Below are 23128 nucleotides of genomic sequence, written 5' to 3' on the forward strand. Positions count from 1 at the left end.
TGTAGACCAGGCTGGCCTCGAACTCAGAAATCCGCCTGCCTCTGCCTCCCGAGTGCTGGGATTAAAGGCGTGCGCCACCACGCCCGGCTCACTGGCAACCTTCTTGCTTGCCTGTATCTGTCAGCTCAATGATATTATATTTTTTTCCTTTAACAATCCAATAGTGGGAAAAAAAACCTGTCCTGACTTTGTCTTCCCCTTTCCAGTTTTTGCTACAAATATTATTTAATGCCTTCTATGCCCAACACTATTCTGAAAAGTAGAGCTAGTTTTGAGTAGAGCAATATCTGCTTATTTTCATGGAATTTATAATTGTGTGTGTGTGTGCTGAATTTTATTTATTACTTTGCTCCTTCCATAAGGAGATATCATTGGGCCCAATCTTGTGATATTCTCAGTGTGGATAATGATAGCTTCTCTAGTTCAAGGTGACAACAGCCATAAACTTTTTGATCTGAAATGTTTTCCCCTCTTATTAATTTCATGACTAAATTTCTACTCCATTTTTAGGGTGGAGGGTACATGTTGCTTCATCTAATGGACTTCTCTGACTACCTCCTCCCGATTTTATATCTTACCAGTTATATAATGGCACAACTGTCTCCACAAAATCAAAAACCATATTTACTTTGCTCACTATTCTTAGTGCCTTACACAAAATGATATATTACTTACTGAATCATGAGTGATTTACGGTTTCCAAGAAATCCAGTGTCAATACTAACTAATGTTTTGCTGTCCCAAGAGTCAACCATAATTTGGTTCTCCCCGGGTTAAGGCTGAAGATATCTTACATGCTTAGGTAGATATAAAAACAGTGAAAACTTTGAGAACATAAACCTAGGATGAACCCAAAATATGTAGGCTCATCTGGACATTTGAAAAGCCAGTAGTGCACGTGATCTCCAGAGTGTCTATCTCAGGATGTAAAAGCGCCTGCAGAGTAAACAGGAAGATCAAAGCTTATCCACCGAGAGAAAGCTAAACTGAGAGTTCCAGTAGGCTGCTCCAACGTCCTTATACTATTTCTGCCTCATGGAAGTTGTTTGTAAGCTCTTGATTTAATGATATTTCCATTGTTATGTAAAGCATGATGCTCTCATCAATTCTGCTGGATGTTGTGAACTAACTCCTGATTTGAAGATCATTTACTATTTGCTACTTGCTATTTTTTTTCTTTTGCTTGCTATATCCTCAATTAACTCATTCATTTCAAATAGAAATACTGGATATCTTAGGTCATTGCCCATACTGTACAGAGCATCTGCTTCTATGAATATTTTCCTCATGCATAAGCATTTTTCCCAAGGAGTAGAACTACTGGGTAGAGCATGTGGGAGTCAAACCTCGTCAAGTATAATCAAACCCTTACTGAATGTTTGCCCACTGCGTGATCCCATCACTGATGTTTAAACAATACTGAACAATTAAAACTCTCAATGATTGATTTGAAAGATTTATTAATTTTTCCAATTAAATAGGTATTAGATATATTTTCTAATGAAATTATATATTTAAAAGTATTTCTTGGTAGTTGGATGTGGTTGAGTGTCTTTAATACCAGCACTCAGGAGGCAGAGGTAGGCAGAACTCTGTGAACTTGAGGCCAGCATGGTCTACATAGCGAGTTCTAGGCTAGCCAGGTCTATGTAGTGAGACCCTGTCTCAAAATATTTTTTTCTTCCTATGTACTTCTCTTACTATAGTATAACTTCATATCATTTGTTCATTTTTTCTATTGAATTCTTTAACCCTTCCACAATGAGTTGTATCAATATCTACTTCACTAATTCATTTAACATAGGGTTTCATGTAGCCCTGGTAGTCCACAGATTCACTCTGTAGCCCCAGGCTACAGCCCTGATGTTCCTACTTCAGCCTCTTTGGTACTGAGATTACAGATATCACTCACCATATATGTGGATCAGGTTGGTCTTGAGCTTACAGAAATCCTTCTGCCCCTGCCTCCTGAGTGCTGGGCTACATGAGATGCTAGCCCACGCACTACATTTTACACAAGAGAATGAAACAGTTATAGAAAATATATGCAATATTATCTAAAAACAAAAACAAAAACAAAACCAAACCCTCCCTACAGCCCCCTAGTGACTATCCATCCAGTCTTTGTTTTCACCGGGTTCTTAGGTGACTTTTCACTCCATATAGGTTAATTTATTCATCGTCTTTACTTTTAAATGCCATGCTCTTCCCCACACATCTTCCCCATAGCCTTTGAATATTCTCATCATTCCTATGTAGCTTTGGCTACTGTGAGTTTACGTTATTGACACTACTTTTGTTGGTTGCAAACACTTTTTGCCAACATATACTACTTTCTTTTTGCCCTCCTGTCAAGTCATTGTGATAAGTAGAAGACTCAGATTAAGTGCTATCTGTCTCTTGCAGCTTTACATGAAGTTGCCTTACCATCTCCACCCTTCATATTGTCTTTCTAATATGAGCTTCCCACAACAGTGACTTTATCCTTTAGTTTTTTTCCATGCATGGTAATATTATTGCATACTTCTATCAATTATTAGAGGTATACAATCCTGCAGGGAATGAGGCATTCAATACTCCCTGTGGGGTATAATTTGTACTGTTAGTTTTTTGTTTGTTTGTTTGTTTGTTTTGAGACAAGATCTCATTATATAACCCTGGCTGGCTTGGAACTCTTCATAAACCAGGCTGGCTTCAAACTCTTAACAATCCTTTTACTTCTGTCTCATGCGTTCTCGGATTACAGGTATGCACCACCACATCTGGCAATTTGGGCTGTCTTAATAATACATTAAATGTTGATTTCATATTTTATTGTTGGTTTTTCATGGGTTTAAGTTCGAAATATTTGTCAACATCAATAAAATACTCTGGGGCTCAAATGAACATGATCTGTGGTTATGTCAGTTTCAGCATTTGTAGTAAATTGAAGTCGGACAAATTTCATTTACTATTTATGATAGCTTTTAAAATGACAATAAAAATAATGGCATCAGCAGGCTTTCCTGCCTGTTGCTCCTTTCAGAGAAGTGTAAATCACTTGGAACATATTTTGCTCTGACTAAAAGTCTTTTTTAAAGTCCCTTTCAGCTCATTGTTCCTTAAGCTGTAAATGAAAGGATTCAATACAGGGGCTACAACCATAAAAATTACTGATGCAGCTGAATCTTTTTCAGTGGAATGGTTGGATGAAGGGCTCATATAGATTCCTGCAATGGCTCCATAAAAAAGAATAACCAAAGCAAGGTGGGATCCACAGGTTGAGAATGCTTTGAGCTTTCCTTCCATAGAAGTAATTTTCATCACAGCAGAGACAATGCGACCATAAGAAGCTAAGATACAAACTGATGGTACCACAAATATCAGTCCCACCACAGACAGAACCATCAACTGATTGAGACTGGTATCAGAACAGGAGAGAGGGAGGAGAGAGTTGATGTCACAGAAGAAATGGTGGATAATATTTTCAGAGCAGAAATGAAGTCGGGCCATCATGAGGGTATGCAAGAGAGGATTAAAAGTGGCAATGACCCAAGAGAAAGACACCAGAGATGTGCAGAGGCATGGGGTCATAATGGTAGTGTAGTGCAAAGGATGGCAGATGGCCACAAAGCGGTCGTATGCCATCACAGTGAGAAGGAAGTTGTCCATGTTAGCAAACATCATACAGAAATACATCTGAGCCAGGCATCCAGGGTAGGAGATGGACTGAGACTTGGTTTGGATGTTCAATAGCATCTTGGGGACTGTAGCTGAAGGAAGGCAGAGGTCTACCAAGGACAAATTGGCAAGGAAGAAATACATAGGTGTGTGTAGGTGATTGTTTGAACCAATGGCTAACAAGATGAGGAGGTTTCCAAATAGTCCTGTTAAATAGAGACATAGGAAGAGTGCAAAGAGAAGCCCTTGATGCCCTGGCCAACTTGAAAAGCCCAGGAGGAGAAACTCAGAGACGCTGGTTTGGTTTTCCTTCTCCATTGGATGTACCTGTATGAAGAGCTATAGAGAGAAGTAAAGTTCCATTTGGTAAAACAACTTCCCTTGGTATTGTCTTTAAATATCTACCCAGTCTTATCCCCATTTACCAAATGGTTTTCTTTTATGGCATCCTGTCTCTTCCCTGATGCTCTGCCAAAGTTCACTTAGCCATGAGTGTTCCTCTTTGCCCCATCTGCTGTCTTTATGACTATCTTCTTTTGCTTTAGGCTCAACATCATCAGAGAGCTCATGGGATCTCCATCTCTTTCTGCTTAATAGGCAGAGGCTCTGTTACAACTCATTTTAAATTAGTGTGTATTAGTTGTACAAAGTAAGATGATTCATTATCATATTTCTATCCCTCCATAGTTTGTTCATATTCTATTACCCTATCTTCTCTTCCCCTCACCCCCTGCTCTTGTAAGTACCAACTTGTGCCCCCTTTACTTTTACAGCCATTTCTTCCTCTAGATTTATTTTATATACACATTACTGTGTGTGGCTGCCTATCTGCTGTTTTGAAGTATACCCATAGGTCTGACATAATTAAAGGCTCCTTGCCCGACACTGGGATTTGAGTGAGGTTCTCTTCCCCAGGTACTTGTCCATCACTATGAAAATCATCCTATGTGAAAACCAGCCAGGTACCTACTATTTAGGTTATGTAAGATTAGGTTTAAAGTAGCTCATCTCTTTTAGTTTCAAAAAAAAGTTAATTTCTCAACAAATGTACAAAGTTAAGCCTCCAAAGATAGTTTACTTGAACTACAAATATAAAAGAATTCAAATATGTTTAAAAGTTAAATACCACATGTGGCTATACGATGAGTATAGATAAAGCTTACTTTGTACAACTAATACACACTAATTTAAAGTGAGCTGTAACAGAGTCTCTGCCTACTAAGCAGAAAGAGATGGAGATTCCATGAGCTTAAAGCAAAAAGGTGTAAAGATTTACTTGAAATGTTTTTGTGATATTTTAACTATAACTTCAAACAAGGGCTCATGGACACCGAGTATCTGACATCACAGTATTACTTCAGTTAACTGTATTTCTAGGTGATGTAGAAAACACAGCATAGTAATACAAGTGTTCTTCACCAGAGACAATTGTATTTGAGAGGTTATTTCTCCACTGATGAAACGAGCCAATTCAAGCGAAATTAGAATATATTAAAGGCAGGTTTATTGGGAAGCTGCTCTTTGGTGAGTTCACTTGCCCCAGGAACTGTGGCTAGGGAAGTCACCATGGGGATGGGGAGAGAGAGGGGGAGAGAGGGAGGGAGAAAAATGGAGGAAATGAGAGAGAGAGAGAGAGAGAGAGAGAGAGAGAGAGAGAGAGAGAGAGAGAGAGAGAGAGAGAGAACTCATAATGTCTAGATTATACAGGGACGACCCCCCCCCCCCGAGGTAAGGGCAGTCAAGCCCCTGCGCTGAAAAGTTCAGGGTGACCACAGGGTATGCCAAATAGGGACTGGGAGAACCCCGAAGCCATGTTTGCTTTGATATGTAAAATATGCATCACAGTCCCTGTTCCTGGGTCAGGAAACTGAACAGTATTAAGAAGACATTTGGACAGAGAGCTGAGGTATTATCACAACAGATGAATTTGCAATAGTAGGAACAGATGCTAGATAGGAGGAACATGGGTTTGTTTAGTCAGTGTTGAAACCAGACTCCATCCTGTAGGCCCTGTAACCTGTGGCATCACGTCTGGGCCACTTAGACTCACAGTTTTTCCCTGGATAGCTGTAACCAACTTCTGAGCAGCCTTCCTTCCTATAGTCTTCCCCCTTGGAGTACCACTTCTATCTCTCCTGTAGGATTATCCTTCAATATAAAACAAAGATTTGTCCTTCTTAAACTGTTCTGATTTTCCCAGTTAGCCTTTGGTTAACATGTAAGCAGTGGGTCCCACTGTGACATATCAGTCATGTATCATCATTGTACCTTGTCCTTATTCATTTCACTGCCATGCTCCTTCCCTCTCCTTCCTTTCTTGATGGCTTCCCAAATAATGTTACTTCTGCTTCCATGACATTACCTGTTCTCGTTCCCCCTCTCCCTCTCTTTAAACACCCTTCCATCCACTTATAGTCCAATTTGTACATGGGAGAAAACACACAGTATTTCTTTCTGAGTCTGGCTTATTTCGTTTAGCATGATAACCACTAACTCCATCTGTTTTCCTGTGAACATCATAATTTCAATTTTTTTTTCACTCAACAAAACTCCACTGTCTTATATAGAAACAAAACAAAGCAAAGCAAAAACAAGAACCGATGAACAGGATCACATGGAAACAAAAAACTTACGATGTTTTAAATTCAATTCAATCCAATTCCAAATTCTGTATCACAGCCCACAGTGTCTTCTGAGCTCCTCCTTACCTCTCGAGCCTTATATCTTCCTATGACCCTTTTTTTTTTTTGCTCTTAGAATTTTCTGACACACACTGAAATTGTATCTCTCTATAGCTTCTTGCATTTGAAAGTCTCTGACTATCTTATCTAAAACTTTCCTAAATTATTATGTTGTCTTCATATAACTATTATCTGGAATATTCTTTTTTCTTTGGTTCCTTTTATTTGAATCTGCTCATGTAAAATTTCAAGTTCAGATTCACAGGGAAAAAAAAACTAATAGTCTTCAGTATGTTTTTGTTGAGTAAATGAGTGAATCTAATTGAAACTCAAGAGCCATTTCTGCTGTTATTAGACAAATGTATGTTCCCTCTGTGGTGACTTTTCTCTCGGGCAATGTACTATCCAGTCACTTTGTTTTCATTATAGTGGATATTAGAAAGCAACTAGAGACACACTCTGCTTTATAAATACTTTATATTTGCTCATCAGCTCAGACTAAGTAGTTTGTTTTTTTAAATATGGAATAAACTGTATGCCAGAGAAGGTGAGATAAAGCCCATATAAAACTCCTTTGCTGGATCATGGATTGCTCTCAGTTTGCTAGCTTGTGTCTGAGGCAGAGGGCTAAAGTGTATTGGTGAAAACTAAGGAAAATGAAGTGGCTCTCCCAGATCACTTGTTATTGACTGAATCTAAGGTGGGAATCTGAATTCGAGAGAGCACTGACTGATGCTTTGGACTCCAGAGAACACGCATATCAAGTGGGAATTTCCTGGGAACTTCCAGAAATGACTAGAAACTCTTTCCATAGTCTGCAGACTTACCATAGTAGGTAAAATACCAACCCACTGCTTATATCTGCTCTCCTGCTAAAAGACAGATGTGATTTCAGGAAACACAGGTTTCATAGTATTACATCACTTGGCAGTTCTTTCCACACAGCACTTAAAATTTTAGTTGAATAGATGTTCTCTAGCATATGTCAAGAGGATAAGGGGTAGATTTTCATAAGAGACTATCAGGGGCTATGGAGGAAGGGAAAAAGCTAGCTAGGAGCTTTGCAGGAAGCAGAATTAAACCATTAATTTCTGGAACCCTTCTTCTTGTGCCTTGCTCCATTTCCACCTCACATCGTCCCAACAGAAATGGCCACTTTTACCTCTTACCATAATTTCATTTATCACTATAAAAGTTAGCTAGGAAGTTTGAATGTGAGCTTCCTCTTCTCGGTGATGGAGTCTGTACTCTTTCCTGTTTTAATCCAGGTTGCTCTTTGTTACTGTTCTGCTCTGTTGCCTGGGTGTGGGAGGCAGGGACTGGCCAGGTGAAGTGGGGTTGGTTCTTGGATGGAGGAAGTATGAATATTTAGGATTTGAGCTATGACCACTGTATGCTGTGTGGACTGTAAAAGAGAGGACATCTGCTTGCTGAGAGGGAGGAAAAATACTTTTACAGAAAAAGATAAAGTTACAGAATGTTCATTATCTACGCCTCAGGCCTTAATCTCTTTGTGTGCCTTTGACTGTCATGCCACATTGAATTAGATTCTAATTCCAGTTCTGAAGACACAGGCTCCTTCATTTTGATTATGGTTTAGGCTAAATATATACTTATTATTGTTTACTTAGAAATTTCAACCACAGGTAATCTTTTTCTAGTACTTTCTCCACTTATTTTCATTCATACCTATCATTAGAGATTATCTTAAAGCTTTTCGTATGATTCTGTTAAAGAAGGTATCTAAAATAACAAAGCAGTTGTTTATGAAGAACACATAAAGGGATTATTCTACAACAAGATCCCGCAAGATGCAAAAGTGGCTTCTCAATAATGTATGGTAGAACTCTGCTGTAGATACTTCTGCTGCAGAGTCATCTGTGTCCTCATCAAGACACACAGGATGTTACAGAGACACATGAAAGTGTCCATGAAAGGCACCACATCCTTCACTTTTCCTAAGAAAGAATATTTTTCCTACAAGAAGTCTAAAGCCATTAACAGCATGTAAAGCCAACTAAATAAATTCTACAGCAACACAAGAAACTATACATCTTTCACCAAGACGGAGAACACAGTAGCCACCATATACCTTCACTCTGTGTATCATCATATGATATTGTGTTCTTATTATGTAAGCAATGTGTTTTAGTAGAGGCAGGATCTGAAACAAGATTTTTTCCTTCCTTCCTTCCTTCCTTCCTTCCTTCCTTCCTTCCTTCCTTCCTTCCCTCCTTCCCTCCCTCCCTCCCTCCCTCCCTCCCTCCCTCCCTTTTCTCCTTTCTTTCCTTCCTTTTGTTTTCTCCCCTCTCTGACCCCCCACTTTCCCCTTCTTTTTTTGTGGTTCTGGGAACTGAACTCAGGACCTCACATATGCTAAACAAGCTCACCAACATTAAGCTACAGTTCTCAGTCTCAGACAGATTTTCTAGTCTATTTTTCATCATGTCTCTACTGAATATTTGATTCCATCTTTTCAGAAGTAGGCATGTGCTATTTGATTAATGGATTCTACAGGTGGTTATTAGGTACCGACTATAGGTTGTACAAGGCCTTACCTACAGTCTGAACTTGTCTTCCTTGTCCCGGAAGTGACATATATTCTTCCTGATTTTCCAATCTGCTCACTTCCCCTGTCCAGTTCCATGCTCACTTACCAGGCAATCATATGATTTCTTTGAGTGAATTAACTTCTAAGTTTCACGTGGAGGTAATGAAAAATGCAAAATGTGAGACTGTTTCCCTTTCCTCAGAAGGCACACAGTTGAAGGAAGGGACAGTTTGTAAGCAGGTCACAAAAGGTGCAGGGTGAATGTGAGTGACTAAAGGACTTCTCCATATTAAGGCTCACAACTCCTTTGAGCCCTGTGGGGACCCAATCTTGACAAAGTCCCTGAACTCCAGCAATCATGACTTCATCTCCTTTGTGGTTTCCAAATTGTAACTGTAGGGACAATACTATGGAAGATGATTCTCCAGGGAGACCTAGAGATAGCATCTAGAGATTGTATGCTTCCAAGAATGTTGTAGCTTGTCTCTCTTTCTGCTCAAACAACAATAATCACAACAACTTGAGGAATTTCTTCTTTAGTAGAGTTGACCAGTTCCCTAAATGTAGGTTCTATGTTTCATGATTGAATATTCCATTAGCATTATCTTCTTCCAGCTTACAAATGCCTGATATTCAAGTACCCATTTTGTGACAAAGGAGATGAGGTAATGAATATGTAGCCAGAAATCACATATCTCATCTTATTTTCTATTCCATAGTACTAGCACTAATGTAATCATGGATAAGCAAGGCCTTATAGACTCAATGCATAGGTTTTCCTGGGGCTGATACCCAAGGTTTTGGAAATGTACTATTTAACATTCTGTATATACATGGGAAAGATGAACAGTATGTGTGGTGCATTCTTTTTTGTTGTTTTTGTTTTTGTTTTTGCTTTGAGACAGGGTTTCTCTGTATAGGCCTGGCTGTCCTGGAACTCACTTTGTAGACCAGGCTGGCCTCAAACTCAGAAATCAGCCTGCCTCTGCCTCCCGAGTGCTGGGATTAAAGGCGTGTGCCACCATGCCCGGCTATGTGGTGCATTCTTGCTGGTACTATTCTTATAATGCATAGCTCTAAATGTCAAAAGGTCTATACCAGCAAGTGGTTTTCTATATAACAAATTTCTGCAAAACTAAATAGCTTAACACCAATCATTTATATTAGGTGCATCAGAAATTTGAGCTGTATGAAGTTGAGTAGTTCTGTTTTTTTTTTTTTTTTTTTTTTTTTTTTTTTTTTTTTTTTTTTTTTTTTTTTTTTTTTTTTTTTTTACTTGATTCATATATTTGTCTGATTTAGGTACAGGATCAGCTTAGGATCACTGGTCTTGGATGGCTCATGTTGATAATATCCCCATCTTCTAGTAGAATAGCTTGGGTTTCTTTTTATGATGAGAGAGGAGAGAAAGAGAGAAAGAGAGAAAGAGAGATAGAGGGGGAGGGGGAGGGGGAGGGGAAGGTGGAGGCAGAGGAAGGGACAAAGAAAGGAAGAGAGCAAGAGTGAGAGAGAATGCCAATATCTTCTGCAAAAATGTCCTCTACTTAGCTAAATGTCTCCCTCTAGGCCCTACCTTTTGAAAGTTCTATGTCTCCCATTTGCATCATAGCTAATGGCTAAGCTTTTAATACACAGATCATCAGAGAATATTTACCTAAACCTTGTAAATCAGAATGTATCTTTTTGTTAAGATTTATTTTTTGTACACGAGTACATTGTCGTTCTCCTGTGATACACCAGAGGAAGGCATCGGGTCTTATTACAGATGGTTGTGAGCCATCATGTGGTTGCTGGAAATTGGACTCAGGACCTCTGGAAGAAGAGCTCTTAACCACTGAGCCATCTTTCCAGCCCAACAATGTATTTTTTAAGACAAGATTTCATGTAGCCCAGGCTATCTCTGAACACACTATGTAGCTAGAGATGATTTAAACGCTTGCTTCCACCTTCTGAGTAATGGAATTATAGTTCTGTATTCCCTCCCTAGCTTATGCAGTGCTTCATGCATTCTAGGAACATACTTCATCATCTGAGCAGCATGCACAGTGACAATGCATTATTTTATATATGTATTGCATATATGTATACATGCACATAGCAAACATATTATATATGCTGGTGTATGTGTAGAATGAATATAGAAGCAATGAAACAAGGGACAGCAAGGAGGAATTTGAAATATTTTATTATCATAAGACACTTGTTTATCTGTGAAGCATTTTTTTAAAAAAACATTTCAGTCATGTGAGTAATGCAAGCTTTAGGGAAACTGCCTAAGATTATAAAATATTTCAGTCATAAAATATATTATTGCAATCCAGGAAAAGTGTCTTGATATATAAAATGTGCAATTAAGAAATACAAGGCAAGATTGGGCCTCAGTGGGAGAAGATGCACTTAGTCCTGCTTTGACTTGATGTCCCAGTGTGCGGTAGTACCTAAGGGAGGCTTCCCCTTCTATGAGGAGAAGGTAGGGTACTGGGGGGATGGATTTGTGAGGGTAGGACTGGGAGGAGAGCAGGGAGGGGGCTTTGACTGGGATGTAAAGTGAATAAATACATTAATGAAGAAATACAAGGCAAAGTGAGAGGAGAAAACAAATAGGACCAGGAAAGTGAGGACAAAACACTAGCAAATGTGGCAAATATTTATCCAACTGTGTGGTTAATACTTTAAACCCTAATGATGTAAATATATATGCTATGAAAATACTGAGTTGCCTGGATGAATCAAAACACAAGGTGCAATTACCTATTATCTATAAATATCCCACACTGATTATGAACACAAACATAGAAACATATATTTCTAATGACTGTATTTGTTTCAGATTGAAAAGACTCCAAAGCACAAAAAGGTACAAGCGATAATGAGGAATGTGCTAAAATGATACAAGGGTTAAATACCCAAGAAGACCTAACAGTCCTTGGCAGGCACAAACCTCACAACAAAGTTATACAAGGGAAACATTGTCCAAACTGTAAGATAAAATTGGTGGATCCACTACTATAGTGAGATAATCTCACTATCTCAATATCTCTTTATCACTGATGTTTACACATCTGTATTAAGGTCCTTCAGATGAATAGAACCAAATATATATATTTGGGGTGTGTGTATTGAGAGGGGATTTATTAGAGGTTGGGAAATTCCACAATGACTACCTGAAAAGGAGGAGTGAGGACCAGTAGAGACTGAGAGGAACCCATGATGCAATCTCTTCTTGAAGAGGAAGATCTGGAAACTCCATGGAGATTTTGTTTAGAGACTGAACATGCTGGAATCAGGCATCCATGGAGCCTGTGGTAGCACTTTAAAAAAGTGTAGCATTTGAAGGGCCCAGTACGCTTGAGTGTGAGGTCTTCCCTACTGTTTCATTGACTCAGCCGGGCCCCTAGTATTGGCTAGTGCTGCCCACATCAGAGTGCATCTTTCCTGACTGATTTGTCAGTCTTCTCTGAAAGTTCCTTATTGACACACACGGAAGCTTTCTTTACCCATTTTCTAAGTGTCTCTCCATACAGTCAAGCCAACAACGAAGATTAATCACAATTCTTGATATTATGGTTAATAGCTCTAGAAGGCAGAAAATCAGTTAGGACAAAGCTGAATTCAACAGCACTGTCAATTGACTATCACACTAAGGGCTATAGACTGCTCTATCTAATAGTGTGAGACTATGCATTCTATTAAAGTTCACATGGGTCATGAATGGAGATAGTTCATACTCTCAATTATAAATGTACTTTCATAAATTAAAGAAATAGAAGTAGTACAATGTGAACTCTGAGGTCATACACAAGTGTAAACTAGAACCTCATAAGAGAAAGATAATGAAAGGGCCCTGCATGGTTCTATATTAAATTGGAGCTATAGTTACAGTTGTGAGAGCTGACTGACATCAGTGTTGAGAACCGCTGGAAGAGCAGCTAACTGCTGGGTGATCTCTCTAGCTCTAAACTATACTTCTTAATAACATCTGTGATATACAAGAAATAAAGAGAGAAAGTTGTAATATAATTGAGCTAAGTGAAGATAAAATTTATTGAAATTTCTAGGGTGCTGAGAAAGCATTTCTTACATGAAAATTATAAATCCATCACTAAATAAGAAAAAAGACCTAAAATCAATAGTGTAAGGTTTTATCTTAGGAAGCTAGAAGAAGAGCAACCAGCATCCAAAGTCAGTAAAACACACACACACACACACACACACACACACACACACACACACACACAAACAAGCAAACCAATTTAGAGCAGAATTAAATGAAATTGAAAGCAGGAAAAACATTAATAGAGACCATAACAAAACCTTTTTCAGTGCTTCTAAATGATGAAGACATTGTGAAAAAGAGAAGGAGAAGCCAAGAACAAAGCTTCCTGTTTACATTTTGAATGATGTTACCCAAAAAGATACTGTACCAATAAATGTAGTTTTATTTGGAGACTAGATCTTTGCAAATGTAATCAGTTGAGTGCACATTTAATTTAAAAGGACCCATATCCAATGTGATTGGTCCTTCAAGAGTACAGAGACACAAAACTAGATAGGAGGACAGAATGACACATGAGAAAAGAAAAACTAGACTATTCTAGTCCTAGTTTCTTGGGTTTATCGGCCAAGGAATGCCAAAACTTACGGACAACACTAGAAGCCAAAAGACAGACATGGAACAAGACAGCTGGAACATTTTTCCTTCTTTTCCCTCTGCTGCAAAGCCTTCCTTCACTTCCCTCACTATATGTTCTCCCAAGAGGCCAACAGCTAAACGTAGGGGCCATCTGAGTACCTAACTGTCCCCATAGCAGCTCATGCCTGCAATCCTAGCACCTGGAAGGTAGAAATAGAAAGATCAGTTTACAGCTTTAGTGAAGGCAGCTATAATGAAGAAAGGACCATGTAACTCAGAGCTCAACATGGTGCTTTTTTACTGGTGGCAATTAGAGTAATGAACAGATATGGAGTAGTAGGTTTCCTGGACTTTTTCCTATTCTCCCCACATCATCTCTAACATGGAGGAAGTTGGAAGGGGGAAGGAGCGGTGGCCCCTAGGAGAACTCTCAGGTTTGAAGGCTTTATTTTGTCTTACTTGCTTATAGTTGTCAGCTCATTTTTGATTGGTCCTATTTTATGCCTTCATTTGCATCTCTTATCCAATCAGAGTTTACTTGAGTCTCTGTAAGTTTAACCAGTTAGGCACTCAGATGGTTCCTAGGTCTAGCTGTTGGTCTCTTGGGAGGGCGTATCCTTGTGAGGGAAGTGAAAAAAAAAAAAAACTGTTGTGGCAGAAGGAAAAGAAGGAAGAATGTTCCAGCTTCCAAATAACTCACAGATGTTGCAAGAAGCTCTGAGATTTCAAACTTGAGAGACTGCAGCGAGATCTTTGTCTATAAGCAGGGGGACTTTCTCCAGCCTTTGAAGACTTGATACTGATGGAATGTCCACTGTTTCATCCTATATAACCCTACAAAAGTACTGTGCAGATAAGACAATTTGCTGAAACACTCTTTTAGTAATGGTCAAGATTTTTAGAAGCTTTTTGTATTAAACAAAAGTGAATTTCTAAACTTGGGAAAGGAAGAATAATGTAACTTCTAAAAACAATAAAAGGAGCCGGGCGTGGTGGCACACGCCTTTAATCCCAGCACTCGTGAGGCAGAGGCAGGCTGATTTCTGAGTTCGAGGCCAGCCTGGTCTACAAAGTGAGTTCCAGGACAGCCAGGGCTATACAGAGGAAACCTGTCTCAAAAAACAAAACAAAACAAAACAATAAAAGGACTGAAGCTCTGAGGGCCAGTAGAAAGAATGGAAATAGGCAACCTCAGGAAATAGGAGGGTGGGGGAACCCTCTAGAATGCACCAGAGACCTGGGAGGTGAGAGGCTCCCAGGACTCAAAGGGTCCTTAGATGAAATGCCCAACAGAAGGGAGAGGGAACTTATAGAGCCCACCTCCAGCAGGAAGACATGGCATCAAGTGAGGGATGGGGTTCACATCCCACAGTCACATCTCTGACCCATAATTGTTCCTGTCTGAAAGAATTACAGGGATGGAAATGAAGAGGAGCCTGAGGGAAAAGAAGGTCCAGCGACAGGCCCAAAGTGGGATCCAGCTCAAGGGTAGGTCCCAAGGCCTGACACTATTACTGAGGCTATGAAGCGCTCACAAAAAAGGACCTATCATGACCACCTTCCAAAAGACCCAAAACTCAGCTGAAAGAGTCAGATGAAGATGTTTGCACCCAACCAATGGACAGAAGAAGCTGACCCCTGTTGTTGAGTTAGGGAAGGCTAAAGACTCTGAGGAGAAGGGAGATCCTGTAGGAGGACCATTAGTCTCAATTAATCTGGACCTCCGAGATCTCTCAAACACTGGACCACCAAACAGACAGCAAACACCAGCTGATATGAGGCCCCTAACACACATACAGTAGAGGACTTCCAGGTCTGTGTTCATTCAGAGATGATTCACCTAACCCTCAAGAGACTGGAGGCCTCAGGGAGATTAGAGGGCAGGTAGGTTGAGAGTTGGGGACATTCATGTGGAAACAGGGTGGGGTGGGGAGAAGGTTTGGGATGTGGAGCAGTCGGAGGGTGGATGGGGATGGGGGGTGGGGAATGGAATATGGAGTGTAAAGATAAATTAATTTAAAAATAAACTAAAATTAAAAAAATAACAAAGCAACAACAACAACAACAACAACACCCAAAACCCCAACCCCTCAAACCAATATATTTATTAGTTCTTGGAGAATTTTGTACAATATATCTTAAACATATTCACCTCTCTCTTAACTACTCCTATAATAACCCTCTCTTCTCTCCATTTACACCCAACTTTGAGTCACCCCTTTAATGGATTCCAGTTTGTGTTTCCATCTGGTCATGGGAGTGGAGTCTTCCCTGATGTAGTCTACCTACCAGGGTTCACATCATTAAAGAAAACTGACTGTCTCATAGCAGTAGATTCTTAGCTAGTGGTGGGATCTTGTGCATGCCTTCCTCTGTTTATGGTGGAATTCTGTTTCTCTTGAGCTTGAAGAGGTCTTGTCAGAATCATTTTGCACTCATAGGTACTACTACCTTGTTTGGTCAGGAAAATACTCTTTTCACGATGTTATCTACCACTTTTGGCTATAACAATTTTTCCACCCTATTGTACTCAAAATTCCTAAGAAAAAGAGGTCTAATTTGTATGTTCTATGCAACTCTGAGAAGTCTACAGTCTCTTTTAAAAATAATTAATTTCTAAATTTTATTATTTTATGTATATAGCTGTTATATATATATAGCTGTATTCCCCATTTGTGTGGTCCATAGGGACCAGAGGAAAGCATTAGATTCTCTGGAATGGAACACAATAGAGAGTTGTGGACTGCTATGTGGGTTCTGTGAATTGCACACAGACCCTCTGTAAGAGCAGCCAGTGCTCTTAGCTATTGAGCCATCTCTGCAGCCCCACTCCATAGTTCCTTATTCTTTGCATGCTGACCAATTGCAAATCTCTGCATTAATTGCTGTCTACTGCAACAAGAAGCTTCTCTGGTGAGGATTGAGAAATGCTCTGTTCTATCGGTAAAGCAATAGGTTATTAGAAGTCATTTCCTCTGAATGGACAGGAAGTCCTCTACTGTTTGTGTGTTGGTGGCCTCATATCAGTTGCTGTATGCGGTCTGTTTGGTGGTCCAGTGTTTGAGAGATCTCGGGGGTCCAGATTAATTGAGACTGCTGGTTCTCCTACAGGATCACCCTTCTCCCCAGCTTCTTTCAGCCTTCCCTAATTCAAGAATAGTGGTCAGCTGTGTCTGTCCATTGGTTGGGTGTAAATATCTGCATCTGATGCTTTCAGCTGTTTTTTGGGTCCTTTGGAGGGCAGTCATGATAAGTTCCTTTTTGTGAGTTCTCCATAGCCTCAGTAATAGTGTCAGGCCTTGGGACCTCCACTTGAGCTGGAACCCACTGTTCATTCAGCGATGATGCACCTAACCCTCAAGAGACTGGAGGCCACAGGGAGTTTAGAAGTCAGGTAGAGTGGGGGTTGGGGGCATCCACATGGAGACAGGGGTGTGGGCAGGAGGTGTTGGATGCGGAGCAATTGAAGGGTAGATGGGGGGTGGGAATGGAATATGGAATGTAAAAATAAATTAATTAAAAAATAAAAGCAAGGGGAACAGAAAATAAAAAAAGAAGCAGAAAAAAGAGAAAATATCACATTGACATTCATTTGTCTGTCAATAGAAATCATTACAAATTAAAACAAATTGTAGTTAAAAAAAGTCATTTTAATACTATGTCCATTTAGCAGAATATTGGGTTCTCCCCTAGAATCCATGACCAATAATTAGTCACAGATTCTTGACCCCTTTAACAATGCCAGATATGGGCTCTATTTCATGGGGCATGATTTATATCCAAGAAGAAAATGATTGGCCACTCCCATGACCACTGTGCCATATTGCACAAGTGAATGAATGTATCTAGTCAGTCACTGACATTTTCAGGATTCATAGTTGGGTGAGATCAATGATGTATTTTTGGTTCTTGTAGAATGCACAGTCCCTTTCAGCACTGTAAAGGCAGGTCAGCCGGGATGAAGCTTTTAGGTGAGTACTACTAGCTTGATTTCTCCCTAGTCTGTGATTCGAATATGTGGTGTCTTCAACAACAGGATTTTACTGTTAGGTGCTGGAGGGTAGCCAAGAGTAATGTCAACAGCCTATAATGCCTGTGTGACCCTTTTGGCCAGTAATGTAAAACGTTAACCTACTCCTGGCACTGGGCTTTCTACTTGCTAGCAAGAGATTTTTAGCTGGAGTATTGTTCTCCCATTGTAGGGTAAGTCTGACCCAAAGCTGCAGGTATAGGGGTACTAAACAGTGAGGTGTTGAGGAGGAGGGTCAGGAATGAGAAAATCAAGAGATAGAAAGCTGGGATGAGGAAGTCTGTATGTGCTGATGATGCATGTTCAGTATCTTTTATAATATCTACAGGGGGAAAATGGGACAGTCATCCAAAAGCTATAACACAATGGGGCAAAATCAGCAGTAAGTTAAGCAAGAAATGTGGTACAAACAGAACACTGAACATGTGTTGCCATTCCTAGATCTACTGTTATTCCTTAGTCTTCTTACTTTCTTAGTCTTCTGATTCATACTGCTTCAAATGTTGTCAAGTGTCCTTTTGTGTATATTTGTGAGCATGTGTGGAGGTTAGAGGGTAAATCTGGGATGTCTTCTTCAGTTGTTTCTCCATTCCCTTCCTTTCCTTCTCTCCCTTCTTTTCCCTGCCCCCTTCCTTTCTTCCTTTCTTCCTTCCTTTATTCATAGATATGGTTTCTCCATAATCCTAGAATTTGTCATTTTGGCTGGACTGGTCAGTAAGACCTTGAGATTCTCCATCCTTCGGAGCCAGAATCATAGAAATTGCTCACTATGTTAATGTGAAACTTTTACATGGTGGTAGGAAAACCAGCTTAGTTTCCTGTGTATTATAGCAAGCCGTCTCCCTACTTCAGATTTCCTAACAGGAGAAGCTGTAATAAAGACAAGACTCTTTTTCCCCAGCATGTCTTCAGTAGACACAATAAAATTCCAGTTTTCATTCTATCTTTGCAAAGTTTTTGCTCTAGAGTTGAGCTTTCTATGTAGCTCCAGAACTCAGTAAATGTCCATATACATTGGCTATGTGTTTAAGGGCTCTTATGTTTTCAACTTGTCAATCGAACCTTACATGGTACTGCACTTATTTCCACTTTCATGGCAAGGGCAGTCTGCCTGGGTCAACCCCAGTATTCAACTCATGTTCAGGTTGCTTTCTGTCATTTTACTTTTTAAGTCTGAAGGTGTTAATGGAAAGGATGTGGAAGCAAAAATATCCATAGATTTTCATTTTGGAGCTATTATCAGTGGTGACTACATCTCTGAGTCTCATGGTGTCTTGCTTGGCATGAGGACCAACCTTTGTTGAACATTGCCTTAGTTGGGGTTTTATTGCTGTGAACAGACCCCATGACCAAGGCAACCCTTATAAATTACAGTATTTAATTGGAGCTGGCTTACAGGTTCAGAGATTGAGTCCATTACCATTAAGGTGGGAAGCATGGCAGTGTGCAGGCAGACTTGGTGCTGGAGAGGGAGCTGAGCATTCTGCATCTTGTCCTGAAGGCAGCACAAGGAGGCAGTGTCACTGGTTATACCATGAGCATATATAAGACCTCAAAGCCTGCCTCCACAGTGGTGTGGTTCCTCCAACAAGGCCACACCTACTCCAATAAGGCCACAGCTAGTAATAGTGCCATTCCCTATGAGCCAAGCATTCAAACACATGAGCCTATGGGGGCCATACCTATTCAAACCACCACTAGCATATATATATATATATATATATATATATATATATATATATATACTCTGTGTGTTATCAACCCCTTGGTCACTTAGTAGCTCCATTGTTTATGGCATGGACTGACATAATACTTGTCTTCAAGCTATCCCTATTTTATTTACTAATTGTCTCAAAATTCAAGAACACTCAAATTGGTAATGTGAAAAAATGACTTGCTAAAGTACATTCCTTAACTGAGAAGGCAACAGCTGTAATCTTAATCAAAAAAGAAAGGTTGTATCCTAAGGATACAATAAAAACCATTCTTCTGCAGGTGAAACTACGAAGAAAAAAATGTTCTGGTTTTACGGTTACATCCTACATTGCAAAATAAAAGCTACAGGGCATGTTAAGTAGTTAGCTGAGACAGATAAACATATTTGTGGGTAGAAGACAAGAGAGAGGAAGTTCACAGCCTCATAGTGCTCCAAAGCACCAATGTAAAGACACAGCAAAAGTTCCTCAGACGAAGTGGCTCTTAGTCACTTACTCTGAGTAAGGAGCAGCAACACAGAGTCAAGAATAGATTTGGACGTAAAGACACCGAAGGTACCAGAATGACTATTTCAGAGGATGAAGAAACTTACTGAGAAAGGATACCACCCACAAACCTTCAGCTGTCATACAACTGGACATTTCTGGAAAAGATGCTAAATAAGCCACACAAGTGCAAAGAAGGCACAGGGACAGGAGACAGGGACAGGTTTGCCCTTGTATTATGTGTCTATGTTGCTCTCAGGGTAATGTCACATGCCTTGTGACACATATACAGAGCACAGACTTTCAGAAATAAAATTTCTGGCCAGGTGTGGTGGCGAAGCCTTCAATTCTAGCATTCAGGAGTCAGAGGCAGGTGGAATCTCTGTGGGTTTGAAACCATCCTCTGCTATATATTGACTTTTAGGCCAACCAGGGCTACAAAGTGATACTCTGGCTCAAAAACAAGCAAAGAAACAAATAGATAGACAACAACTTTCTTACAACAACAACAACAGAAGGAAATAAAAACTCTTGTGTTGTGCCAACATAATGAGACAGTGGAGAGGCAGCAATTTTGCTATGGAAAACTTCATTCTAGGAATAAAAAAAAATTAGTCGAGGTAATAGGTTTAGAATTTAAAGTCCTGTTACTATCAGATGACTTGTTGAAAATGTCAAAGTTATATTTTCATCCAAAACACAGTGCATTGCCTCAGGCTAGGCACTATCTATAATTTGATATCCTCCAAGGGTCTTACAATGTACCTCCATAAATAAAAAGAAACTGTTGTATGAAATTTTGGTATCATTTTCAATGATATAATTTCAATGAAACTAGTTGTTATGGATATAAAAAAAGTCCAATAAATTGACATTAAATAAGTCAGTCTTTTGAATAGTACCCTAAAAACATTCAGAAGTCATTAAAACTTATCCAGTACAGAGGCAGAATCACTACAGAACTCACCCAACAACTACTAATTGGTTTTAATTGATACAAAGAAATCTTTGTTCCATCATTTAGTTAATATTGTAATAACAAACCTCCAAACTTACTGTCAAATAAGAAATAGTCAAGAAAATATTTATAAACATGTGGAGTTTTTCAGATAATTTGATTGCGTTTTTTAAAAGATCTATTTCAGTATATACTACTGTATTTATATACATAAAATGTTTAAATGCCCTAAAATCATTGGTTAATTCAAATCTTTAGGTTTTTATTAAATTTTGATTTTGTGAAAACATTCATTCAGATATAGATATATAAACACTAAGCATTGTTTTTAAGAAATTATATAGTTCTAAAAATTTAATTTGAAAATGATAGTATTTCACTCTAATTTTTGCTTCAGGATTCACCAATTGGGTTGCTTTTTTTTTTTTNCTGTCCTGGAACTCACTCTGTAGACCAGGCTGGCCTTGAACTCAGAAATCCGCCTGCCTCTGCCTCCCAAGTGCTGGGATTAAAGGCATGCACCAAATGTAGGATCTTCCTCTTGCTATGTATCCTTGACTGGCTTGATATTTACTCTTTTAGCCAAAGCCTGGCTTTGAACTTAATGATCTACTGACTTGTAATTCCTACTGCTAAGTTTACAAGCATGTTGCATGACAAATGCTAGATTACATTTGAGAAAATAAATCCACATGGTTATACAGAAATTTTATGTACTTATATTTGTTTATTCCACTTAGCAGTCTAATATATAATACATCTAATTTATGTTACCTTATCTTACTTATAGTCTCTTCATAAGGTTTAACTCCATAGTAACAAGACTTCTCTCTGATTTGATATCTAATTATCTATCTATCATATATCTCTAATTATTTATTCATCTATCAACTCAATTGGGTGCTCAAAATAGTGCTTTTGGTACATTGACGATTTATTAGATTGCATTTAAACTAGTTTTTAGATTCACAGAAGTCTCCCAAAGCTTAAGTGTTTAGGACTGCAAGCCTTGCATTAACTCTTTGTTGAATCTGTCCTTCTACCCATTATTTTCCTTAATGCACTTTTGACTTCCCTGTTCCTCAGTGTGTAAATCAGGGGATTCAACAGAGGAGTCACCAGAGTATAAAAAAGTGCCATGCTTTTGTTCACGTCCTGTGAGTAACTGGAGGGAGGCTGGAGGTACATGGAAATGAGTGTGCCAAAAAAGATAATCACTACCAGAAGGTGAGAGCCACAGGTTCCAAAGGCCTTCCGCCTTCCCTGGGCTGACTTGATCTTTAGAACTGCATGAGTAATGTAGCCATAGGACACTAAAATGAGTGAGAGGGGTACCACCAAGAAGAAGACACTGACAGCAAAGAGTTCAGCTTCATTAATGAAGGAGTTAGCACAGGTTAGCTTCAGCATCACTGGAACTTCACAGAAGAAATGGTCCAGTTGATTTCTGCCACAGAGCGGAAGAGTCATGGTCAATGCTGTCTGTACCACAGAATTGCCAAACCCTGTGAGCCAAGCAGTTAAAACCATCTTTATGCAAAGCTGTGGGTGCATGATTACCATGTAGTGGAGCGGTCGGCAGACAGCAGCATAGCGATCGTAAGCCATCACAGATAAGAGTATACACTCTACTCCCCCAAGTCCCAGGGCAATGAAGAGTTGGGTCACACAGCCACCATAAGTGATGGTCTTGTCCTTCCCCTTGAAGTTAAACAGTGTCTGAGGGACAGTGCAAGTTGTCAAAGATCCATAAAGGAGAGATTAGAAAGGAAGAAATACATGGGGGTGTGGAGGTGAGGGTCTATAACTGACAGCAATATGATGGTGCTGTTGCCTAGGAAGCTCAAGAAATAGATGAGCAACATAGCGAAGAAGAGAGCTGTTTCCACCTGAGGCCTGTTGGAGAAGCCCAGAAGAATAAATCCAGAAAAGATGCTGCCATTAGCTCTGTTCATTGCAGTCTACCTGTGGGAAGCAAGAGGTCTAATTCTTATCTGGGGAATTATTCTGTGATCTTCTCCTGAAAAAAAAATGCAGTTTATTTAAAAAAATGCAGTAGGGAAACTGGTCACATTTTTGTTGTTGTTTTGCTTGCAAGAAGCTGCTGTGTTGCTATTTCCTCTGCAGCAGTGTTTTCTATGTGTTAACTTAAAAGAAGTGTTCATTGTTACCTTTGTTGAGAACATAAGTGTACCGAGCTTTAACAGGCTCAGCTCTTTCTTTGGGTGCCGTCACCTAATAAGTGGCAAAGGAAGGGTTTAATCTGAATGTACAATATAGTCTCATAACTGCCAAGAGTCCTGCCTTTTTGTGATTGGATGAACCTTAAAGAGAGTTGAGTGTCTCAAAATTAAATAAAAATTTCCTCAATAAGATGCAAGTTTGTTTTGGTCTTAAATCTTGCATCTTGGGTC

The 23128-nt window shown here is 39.4% G+C and overlaps 2 protein-coding genes across 2 annotated transcripts; both read right to left on the reverse strand.

Moving 5' to 3' along the window:
• Window positions 1-3003: 3003 nt before the first annotated feature.
• Window positions 3004-4039, reverse strand: LOC110308647 (olfactory receptor 1F12). Its single transcript, XM_021181068.1, has one exon. It carries the CDS (start codon window positions 3976-3978, stop codon window positions 3037-3039), a length of 942 nt encoding a protein of 313 aa, XP_021036727.1. The 5' UTR covers window positions 3979-4039; the 3' UTR covers window positions 3004-3036.
• Window positions 4040-21728: 17689 nt separating this feature from the next.
• On the reverse strand, window positions 21729-22669 carry LOC110308648 (putative olfactory receptor 2B8). Its single transcript, XM_021181069.1, is given in 2 exon segments — window positions 21729-22459; window positions 22462-22669. Coding segments are annotated over 2 exon segments (939 nt in total).
• Between the last annotated feature and the right edge of the window lie 459 nt (window positions 22670-23128).

The sequence above is a fragment of the Mus caroli genome, chromosome 13, assembly GCF_900094665.2.
Source record: "Mus caroli chromosome 13, CAROLI_EIJ_v1.1, whole genome shotgun sequence".
Lineage (NCBI taxonomy): Eukaryota > Metazoa > Chordata > Mammalia > Rodentia > Muridae > Mus > Mus caroli.

Excerpts from the sequence above, each read along its gene's own strand:
- LOC110308647 (XM_021181068.1), bottom strand. The coding sequence starts at position 3,978 with ATGGAGAAGGAAAACCAAACCAGCGTCTCTGAGTTTCTCCTCCTGGGC.